The 10,642-nt window shown below is 40.7% G+C and overlaps 1 protein-coding gene across 2 annotated transcripts; it reads right to left on the bottom strand.

The window, feature by feature from the left end:
• Positions 1-575: 575 nt before the first annotated feature.
• vsx2 (visual system homeobox 2) lies at positions 576-6,870 on the bottom strand. 2 transcript variants are annotated; one of them, XM_056393764.1, is made up of 5 exons: positions 5,998-6,870; positions 5,605-5,689; positions 4,915-5,038; positions 1,952-2,132; positions 576-1,581 (listed from the first exon to the last, which is right to left on the bottom strand). In XM_056393764.1, exons 1-5 carry the CDS (start codon positions 6,419-6,421, stop codon positions 1,202-1,204), a joined length of 1,194 nt encoding a protein of 397 aa, XP_056249739.1. In that variant the 5' UTR covers positions 6,422-6,870; the 3' UTR covers positions 576-1,201. The 2 variants fall into 2 exon arrangements, with proteins under 2 accessions (XP_056249739.1, XP_056249740.1); XM_056393765.1 differs by having other exon boundaries at positions 576-1,518.
• Positions 6,871-10,642: the final 3,772 nt, after the last annotated feature.

Genomic DNA, 10,642 nt, shown 5'->3' with positions numbered 1-10,642 from the left:
TAATAGCTAACTGAGGATGAAGTGTGAAATCTTATATGGATTACGGCTAATGTGAACACTAATGTGTTGTTCAAGTGGCCTGATACAAAGTTTTATGAACAGCCTGGGGAGAAAGAAGATTGCCAGCAAATAAAGCTGTTAGACTTTGGCTAAGTATTTAGATAAGAGGATGAAACAGCTTGAGTGTTGCCTGGTAATAGCATCTATTAAACTGATTTGAAATCAGGCTGAGGTCATCCAGCAGGATGTGGGGAGGGGGTTGGGTGGCTGTCACTCTTTCTCCCATCCCAAAAGCACCGGTCCCCTAGTTTAATCTGAAATTGAAGGCTCTCAACTGCGACGGATTATAGGGACTAACCCAAGCATGCAGCCGGGGACTGTCTCCTAATGAGCCCGGCCAGCAGAGCATCAAGTGACAACAAGTAGCTACTCCAACAACGGGGGGCAACTTCATGCCAGTTAAGAGTCACAATAATGCTCTGACAATCAAATCATTTGTTGCAGGTTTGAAAGGAAAGTAGAATAAATAGACACCAAAAAGCCACATTTAATAAAAGGCTATTTCTATTTTTATGCTTTGTATTTTGAGTTATACACATTTTGAAATGAAAACACAAACATTTTCTTTAATACTACAAGAAAACATATTTAAAATTGTGCCTTAGTGAGAGAGATTAATATATCAATTATATACAACGCGATATAGGACAACATTTACTTTCTTTCTCTTAAAAGAGTACTGTCGGTGGGATGGTTCTTATTTCAAATGTCACCATTTACTAACTGTACAAGCAACATTAAAATGAATGTCAAGGATGAAATGTAGACCTTCAGACACTGACTGCTCATTGGTCATTGGTAGTCCTAATTGAAATATTATAAATGTTATACTGGATAAAATTTGACTCATCTGGCTCTATATATACACCGTTATTAACACTTAACTCCCACTCTACTATGCATAAGAAACAACAACTGTAAGTAAACTGTAAGTTTGGAAGTAAATCAGAAAAAGTGCATTTGCAGCTTCTGTGCAGCAGATGAGTTTTCCTCTCAGAGACGTCCAGATGCAGGCCAGTTTAGAGAAGTCGATGAAGGATGAATACCTGCAGGACAGTGTGTTTATGTCGGGTAAGTCCGGACACATGCTGAAAGCAGCCAGGCCACTGCATTCACCCAGGAGAATAAAAGTCCTCAGTCTCTATGGGCTTTTCTCCTCCTCTGCTGGACTCAGGGGATCACTGGCTTTCTCCTCGGCCGCCTGTCTCTCCTGTTTGCCCTCCTGCAGTCTGTCATGAGAAACCGTCCCCAGCACTTTGGCACTGTGCTCCTGTGCCTTGGCCCTGAGTGCAGCAATGCTGTTCTCTCTCAGTTCCTCTTTAGAAATGGTGGACTTGCCTTCTGACCTCTTTTCCTCCGCCTCAGCGTCTTCTGCCCTCTGAGAGCTGGGCTGCTGGGGAGCGTCGCACTTTCCTGTTGGCGGGGGAACAGCTGCCTCCATGGACTTTTTGTGCATCCCTGCAAAGAGTTGCGGGTATTCAGATTTAGAATTGCGTCTGTTGATTGGTAAGCCATCTTGGACTGAAAATAGCAAGCAAAAATAGTTCTGGTTTAGAAAATAATGTCTGAATGGACAAGGGCAAATCATGGCCAATGTAGAGGATGAAAATATTTTATGTCATACAGAGTCTGTGCTATATTTTTTTCCTTTGAAGGCTCATGATCAGCAAATGACACAGAAAAGACATCAGTGACATCAGTCATATGTCAGTGAAAACAACACATCTGCCACTGGTGTAGAAATTATTATAATTTGTGAAGAACTTTCAAGCTGCCGCACAGAGAAGATTTTCGGGTTGAAATACTGTCTACACCTATGAAAATGGTCAAAATCCAAAAACAGAACAGCTGAAAACAAAAATGAGAAATCGCGTGGAGACATCAGCCTCACCGAGCAGCCAGGGGGCGCAGGACTCCATGATGCCATCCTTGGCAGACTTGAGGATGGACTCCGGCAGAGGGATTGAATGCCTCACCATGGCTCCATACAGCCCATACTCAGCCATCACAGTGCTGCGGCCCCAGCATTTCTCCCTCTTCCTCCACTTAGCTCTGCGGTTCTGAAACCAAACCTGTGGCAGGACAACAAATGGCTCAGATATCAGGCTGCGGCAGCTGAATACAACAATTAGGTAATTATCGGCTATTGGCTTGAACTTATATAGAAGCAGCATTGCAGCTTACAGTGAGGGAAATATGTGGACGTAAATACTGGATCAATTGCATTAAACAGATCAGTTTGGCTAAAAAAACTTTTGGCACACTTTTAAAATATGATTTCTATAATGATCACCCTCTTTTTTTCAGTAGTTCTGGATGTGGCTGAGATGGAACTAAGACTGGTGGAGACTGGTGACCCTTAACCTGCAATGAAGGGAAACGTAAGACTGATGGTGATTCTGACTGATGGTGATTCTTGGAGAAGAGAGAGAGAAGAGAGTAGATATGTATAAATTAAATTTTTGTGTCCAATCCAGTTGCAGCTTGTCATTTGTATTTCCTTATGCGTAAAATGCAACAATTGGTACCCTAAAGAAGTTCTGGCTTTATTAATCATTAATAAATCATACGGCCAATGCTTCACTCACAATTTATAAGATATCAGTAATTGTGATAATCAATTTGGCTCGTGTTTACCTTCTCTGATTGATAATGGTGCATTCATAAATGTTGGCAATCCATTAATAAATACTCAATAATTTGTTAATAAAGGGTCAAAATCTTTGCGGCCATTTTCCAGAAGGTAGATGAGGGAACAGACCAATTAGTCCATGATTCCTATAAGGAAGTGGTACTGAAGTATTTATTTCATTTGTTGATGAAAATTCAATTTCTGAAGATATTCTAAAGCTGAATTAGTCAGAAATCAAAGTGTGATTCAGATTAACTTAACATAACTGTTGCTCCGTTTTGATTCAGTCCATTGATTTCCCATAACGTCCAGCTACAGGTGTGAAGGATCTCTGCCTCGTGTCAGAGCTCATCTCCAGCTACCTGTGGTGGCATTATAGATGGTTTGACACATCAAGACACTCCACTTGGCCACAGCCAACAGCTGCTTAAGGCCCTGCAGGCTATCTGTCAGCTCAGAGAGAGGCCAAATTGATTGTATAGCACAACACAGGACTGTTAAACACTCTACTTAGGCCCCTCTGATGGCTCTATGAGGAGAGGAGGGGCCCAGAGAGAAGATTCAAGACAGGAGACAGATATTAAATTGAAAACGACCAAACCGTTTTCAAGCTTTTTTTTCCTGGTAATTCTGATGATAACCCTTATTTCATACAAGATAGTTTTTTTTTTATTTTTTATGAGAAATTGCTTCTCTGCCCCTCAAAAGAAGCCAGTGTGGAAGCTGCTAGGAGGAGCGACCCTGGGGCACGCCGAGGCTGATTGAAAAATAAGTTAATTTCAGGCCCAATCGATGGTGGGCAGGCGGGCAAATATCACGGGAAATTAAACTACCGGGACTCGGGGGAGCAGCGCTATTGACCCGTGCTAATAAATTCAATGTAGTTATTTCATTTGAACTCCCTGCGTCTCTGCAGCAGCAGCAGCAGCAGCAGCCAGCCAGCCTCCTGAGCTCGTCTGATTTAACTAATTACACTCAATGAGAAAATTGGGTGTTAATTTTATTTAGTATAGGAGCAGGCTCTGGGCTTATTTATTTATTTCCTTTTATTATTTATTCGCGGCTGTACTGTTGCAGCCCGTAATGAGAATGAGATTAAAAGGCACCCCGGCAGATGGATGGTCCAGGTCACACTGCAATCTTCTTCCGCCTTGATAGCTTGATTAGGTCGTTAGCGGCTTCTTCTCCGAGAACAAATTGTTTCACATCCAACTACTGCGCCTGATGAGAGATTATGTGTCCTGGCGAGGATGCTGGAGGAGAGCAGTCTTTGTTCAGACAGGAGGGGAGCAGCACTGATCGATTCGCCGGTGGGGGGGTAGGGGGGCCTCACTTAGCCTATCTCCCCTTTAACATTAGAGCAGCATGAGAGGCAGCTGGCGGCCTCTACTCAAATATTACAGCAGGTTATTAGCACTGATGGAAAAGTGAAGGATGAGGAAGCTGCATCTGCCCTTACAGGTGCATATTCATAAGGCAAACAATTGGAATATTCACACCAATTAATTAGGGTTCTAATTAAAGAGAAAATATGAATTCTGCTCTCATTTGAAGACACTGTTGCTTATTACAAGAATAGTCTGACACTTCTGGTATGTGTTGCAATGTGCAGTGTCAGTCTAAAAGATGTAATTCCATCTTTTTAGCAATACAAGACACTAAGCTTTAAATTTATCATATAAGTGCCTTTATTTGGCTTTTATTAGCCAGGTTTATTTAGGACATATAATTGGCTGAGAGCATCTCAGAGAAAATATAAGCTTTTTGAATTTTTTGAAAACTATTTTAAGGCCCAATTTAAATATTTTGTTATTCATACTATAGACCAAAATAAAATGAAAAAGAGAGAATATCTTATTTCTTTCAAATGTCTAGGATTTTTATAGGAAACCTGACAAAAAGTAGTGCCTCATAAGACCCTGAGGTTTATAAGAATGTATCTGAGACATTTAAAATGAATTTATGGGTGAAAGTGAACCATAAAGGCTATATCTCATTAATACATTAAAAACTCGATTTAAGGAAAATGAACCCAAACAAATCTAACACACACCCACTTATATCAATAAAAATTGTCAATGATAAAAAAATAAATATATAATCAGGGATCCAAAAGCAGGATGCACCATTTTTCAAAAAGCAGAGAAAAAAATAACTTTCAAAAAATGTATTATTATTATATCATTAAAAAAAATACACAGGAAGGTAAAGCAGACATTTACCTGTATCCTGTCCTCAGGTAGTTCTGTTTTCATGGCCAGCATCTCTCGGGCATAAACATCCGGGTAGTGCGCTTCATTAAAGGCCTTTTCCAGCTCCTCCAGCTGATATGAGGTGAATATTGTCCTGTGCAAACGGGTTATCATATGAAATGTATGACCTGGTTTAACAAAATATAGTTGCAGAGAAAACCCTGCAGAAATATAGGCTATATGTGTATATTTCGTGCTCTATCATTTAAACTGAGTGAAAGGAGAATTATTGTGATTAAAAAGACAACGAGGAATAAAAAAACAACAACGCAGAAAATTTCAAAAGGCTGATAATCTCAAATTTTAATACATGAGCTCTTCCAATAAATCCATTTGTGTTGGTGTAATGAATGAAGATTAACATTTAAGACGACCTCTTTCAATCCTGGATGACAATAATGGAGGAAAATACGAGCAATCTGTGGCCGATGTGTAGTAAATTCTTATCAGTAATTGACTGGTTTATTTCCTGTATCAATAAGGCTACATAAAAACACAAAAAACAGAATAATTACTACTGTATTTTGATGAGGGTAATAATCCCTGTAAAACATTACTCATTTAATCTCAAGGAAAAAAACATGTCTTACATGAATTTCACTGAATTTATCCTCTCTAAAATAAATATTATTAGCCTAATAAACAGAAATATTCACTAACCGGTGACGTCGTTTCTTGCGTTTCTTGCTCTGATTTACAGATGACTTTGAGAGTTTTCGTTCATTTGAAGATAAATCCTCGGAGTCTGGATTGAAAAAAAGATAATAAAGAAATTACAGACGAGAATGAAAGCTAATAAACATTTTCAAATGGTCATAATAAATGCAAACTGCTGACACTGACACAACAATCATTTTTAATTTAATATCACACAAATAAATAATAATAATATTATTATTATTACTACTACTACTACTACTACTACTACTACTAATGATAATAATAATAATATTAATAAATAATAATAATAATAAATGCACAGTAGCCCAGGCTGGAAATATGACGTGAATTGTGTTGCAGTGTGATATTTATTATGATCAGTGATAAGCTCACCTGAGCTGGCTGACTGGCTGGTGTCCAGCGGCCCCACGGACCTGCTGTGGGGCTGCAGGTGAACATCCTGTGCGTCCGACAGCACCGTCTCCAGAAACGCTGGCTGGCTGTAAAACGACGGAATTCCACCAGGGCCGAGTAATCCCATCCCGACACCCATACCCACGCCGGCGGGGCCCAGCACGGACCTGGCGGCGATGAGGTGAGCCCCGGCCGGCAGCGTGCTCAGAGGGCTCCTCGGGGCCGCGGACGGCTCCTTATTGAGCCCCAGTATCTCCTGGATGCCAAAGCCGGTGCACCTGGGCGGCGGATGGGTCGCGCTGCTCTTCGGCTGGAGGCTGTTACTCCCTCCATTAGCACCCAGAGAGGTTTTCTCCGATAAATTTAAACTTTCCAACAGCACGGCGCCTTGCTTCCCCGTCATGGTGTCTTCGATGCTACTTGAAAAGGCCTATTTCTTATTTTAGTGTCTCACAGGATGGTCCCCAGTGCATGATCCTGTGTCTAACACACAAGAGTCCTTTAGAAAATGGTCCTTTTATCCAACAGGTCCATCCCAACAAGAGGCAGGACCCAGCAGCCAATCAGCTGCAAGGATTCAGGATTCCTGTGGATCATGGATGCATTATACGCCCTCTCGGATACATATCTGCATTTTCCTGAGGACAGTATGGATAAACGAGGAAGCGATTTGGGCAACAGAAAGAAAGGGAGGAACGAAATGACTGTCTTCAAGGCTGCAGGAAGAAAGGTGAAATGCTGAAAGTAAAAACTATACAGTGCAAAAAAAAAATAGCTGGAAAGCTGGAATCCTACACATTTTATAGACATTAAATAACACAGAGATTAGAAAAATTAAAAGTATAGTTTTAGATCTATAGAAGAAACAAATACCTTATGCTCGAACCATTATAACTCACTGCAGATACACTGCTCATATAATTTTCGTTAAGAAGTCAGGCCTAATTAAATCGTCTATTTCACACCTCTTACTTACCTTTGAAATGTTGCAGGTTTAGAAAATTACCTCAATCTCCTAGAATAAATCAGTATGTATTACCTCTCGCTGAATGGTTCACAGAGAGGGAGAGAGAGAGAGAGAGTGAGTGAGAGAGAGAGAGAGGGAGTGAGAGAGAGAGAGAGAGAGAGAGAGAGAGAGAGAGAGAGAGACACACACACACACAGCTATGATCTCTCTGCCCAACCACTGGCTCACACGAATGGATAATTGATCTCCAGATGCTATAGGAAACTCATCACACGCAAATCAAAGGCCCTCCCAAAAAACAACAGCTGGACGATATGGACCCACTCTACTGCGCGGTCCTGAGCGCCGCTAATCCCACAGCAGCAGCAGCAGCAGCAGCAGCGCAGTATACACACCAGGCTACACAGCAGATTAAATACAGACACATCTCCTTGGAGGAAAGGGGAAATTGAAACATAAAATGGGCCAAAGAGGAACTCTAATAAATGGTCAACTGACTTTTTATTAACATTTTTACTATACTATTAATGCCTAATAATAATGAAAATAATAATATTAATAAAAACAATTCAAATGTAAGTCATCTAAACAATATGCTGCATGGCTAATTATGACTGGTATTTGATAGTCATATAGGCCTAATACATTAACATTAGTTAAATTAGGGAAGAAAACAGATATCATGATGTTGATGAAACATTTAGGCTAATAATATTTTGAAAATAGTTTGTGGCATTTTTTTTGCATTTGTATTTTAAGTTGGCATCTGCTTTTTGGATGTAAACCTATAGCCTAAAGCTATATGTGTGTGTGTGTGTGTGTGTGTGTGTGTGTGTGTGTGTGTGTGTGTGTGTGTGTGTGTATGACTGGTTCTTTTTTGTGGCTTAATTGAAGAAAAAACAGATAAACATATTTTTAATTTAGGGTTGTGATTATTTTAATAATTCTCTAACTATTTGTTAATAGTTTAAGAATAAAGATGCAGACTAAGGCCATCCATTATTTTTGGTGTCAGATGATGATAGTGCTGTGGGTTTAAAAAAAAGAGAAGAAGATAATCATCTCACCATCATAAAGCTAATTCTACATATTTGTCCTGAAAGTGAAAACTCATAAAATGATATAAATATGTTGCCTTCCTCATTGCTCATGTTATAATTTTAGTGTCTACTACACTGGCATGAATTTTGTTTGGGAATCATAATTAGAATTGGCCCATTTTGTGCACAGTTGCAGGTGACTTCCAGTAGATTTACTTTGCATGGGCTCCATGCACAGACATCATCAAAGTGATAACACAGTGATAATGCAACTAGGAAATGAAGGAAACTACAACAATGAATAAACAAATATATCAGGTCAGTTACAGAGCAAAAAGAGAAATGCTGGGGAACTGAAACTCGAAAGGACATGACGCACAACATGAGACAACTGAGACTTTATGCAAACAGAGATGCAGAGCCTCGATGGATCGGCCTGCAGAGTCATATTTTATATCAAACAGTGTGAAATGAGCTGCTGATTAAGGAGAAGAAAAATATTGCAGCTGCAATTAGTGGTTGGCCAGTTGAAACTAATTAGGGCCTATTTAGTGGAAATTCTATTAATGAAGAAATCAATGTTATTAGGATATGCTAATGACACATCAGCCTGTTGGGATCCAGTCATTTATTAACATGGAAGGGTGTGAGTCAGGATGACCCGTCAATTACAGGCGAGTCACTGCCCACTCTCACTCTATCATCACTCCTGATGCAATCCATACAGGCTGGGTTTTTTTTGTTTGTTAATAGTGCCACACTTTCTCCTCTCTGTATGGCTTTTAATAATACATTCCCTATACGAGAATGGCTGCATGCTGATTTACATGCAGAAGAGAGGCTGCCTAATAAGGCTCTAGATTAAGGGAAGATTTAGTTCAGTCATTCGTGTAGATTGGGTTGCCCATCAAAGACATGCAGGATCTGACGGCTGCAGATTAAAAAGCAAACAGCTGTTGGAATTTTTTTGTTTATCTGCCCCCCCCCCCCTCCAAAAACCACCACCCACCCCTACCCCCCCTCCAACCCCTACACCCTCTCCTCCTTCCTTCCTTCTCTCTTCCTGTTCCTGCCCCTCTTGGCATTTTTTTAGGCTTAATGCAAAAAACTATGTTAACAGCACAGATATGAATGAGCAGTGATCAACTTATCCAGTGTGTAACCTTCAAACAGGAGTGCCTGTCGGCAGCAGGTCAAACGCTGATAAACAGCTGAAAGCAAAAACCGCCCACTATAATAAATATCATATCCTGCTGATGCGACTGCTAAAGCTTGGAATGCATTTGTGATAATGAATAAGCAGACAACTTGTTTATTTGCAGGAAGGTCACAGCAGAACTGGAAGCAGAGCTGAATGCATTAACTGATCTCCAACACATAGACAATTTCTCAACTCATCACTTTCATCCCAGATATGAACTTCTATTCATCTAGGAGTGGTGCGTTCACTGTCTCTTCCTTTCTTCCTTTTTTTTTGAAAAAGTGGTGCAAAACTCGGCTACTCATCTGCGTTCAGGCTAACCAGCTATTTTGCAACCTCTACAATAAACCTATTCTGCCGGTCTGGTCAGTCTGTGCTGAATCAAGCTGGATCCTCTGTTGAAAAAGGGGGTGCAGGCAACTTGATGACAGCACACATGTAGAGCCGAGTCAGGGGAAAAACTAAAGCACAGCCAGAGCCTCTGCTTTCCCAAAGCACTTGCAGGGCGTGATGTGATGCCATGTAAATCCCGCCCGTTCACCCCCGCCCCCCTCCCCCTATTACAGAAAGAGTTTGCAAGCCCCGCAGCTTTCTCATGGCTCCTCCACAATGGCATGTTTGGAAGCTGCCCGTCGGCATTGCTTAATTAGGCGAGGAGTTGATTAATTTGTACTAATTGACAGCTAATTTAAGGACTCAGGGCACATCGGATTGACGTTTGTCGGGGCACAGAGGCTATGTGAGGTCAATGCAACGCACTGGATGGTTAGATGGATGGATGGATGAGCTGTGTTTTTTTTTCTCCCTCTCTCTCTCTCCATATGGAGGAGCAGCTCTGCGGGGCCTGACCCGTTTCTTTAAGAGGCTGTTTGGCTGGAGGGTGGCAGCGGGCGACAGGCAGCCACCAGTGCGTACACCATATTGGGGATGTCAGGTCGCTTACCACGTCAACGCTCAGCAGACTGATCAATGTTCATCAGTCAGCATCAACAAGTGTCCCACATGCAACCGGTCCCGATGACAGCAAGGTCACCTCCAGTAGTTAATGCTCACAAAAACTGAAAATTAACGTTTTATCAGGAATTTGCTGCTAATGGGCCTGTACAGCAAATTTCCCACTTTTAATTAGGAATCAAAGGAATAAGTAGCCCACATGCAAGTATTGTACTTAAGTAGGCTACACTTTTGAGATACTTTTACTTTACTCGAGGCCATTTCTATGTCATGCTTTGTAGCCTACTACTTTATACTTGACCACATTCCAAAGGGACATTGCAGATTTATTTGACAGCTACGGTTACTTTACTAATTTCTTATTTTAATTTTTTTATGTAATTTTATATCAAGCAATCAAATCATTAAATCTGCAGTTATAGATGTTAATAAGTTATTATTAAAGTTTTTTTTGTTTTTGAA

The sequence above is a fragment of the Seriola aureovittata genome, chromosome 13 (assembly GCF_021018895.1).
Source record: "Seriola aureovittata isolate HTS-2021-v1 ecotype China chromosome 13, ASM2101889v1, whole genome shotgun sequence".
In the NCBI taxonomy this organism is placed as follows: domain Eukaryota; kingdom Metazoa; phylum Chordata; class Actinopteri; order Carangiformes; family Carangidae; genus Seriola; species Seriola aureovittata.
This window is presented reverse-complemented; position numbering and strand designations above follow the sequence as displayed.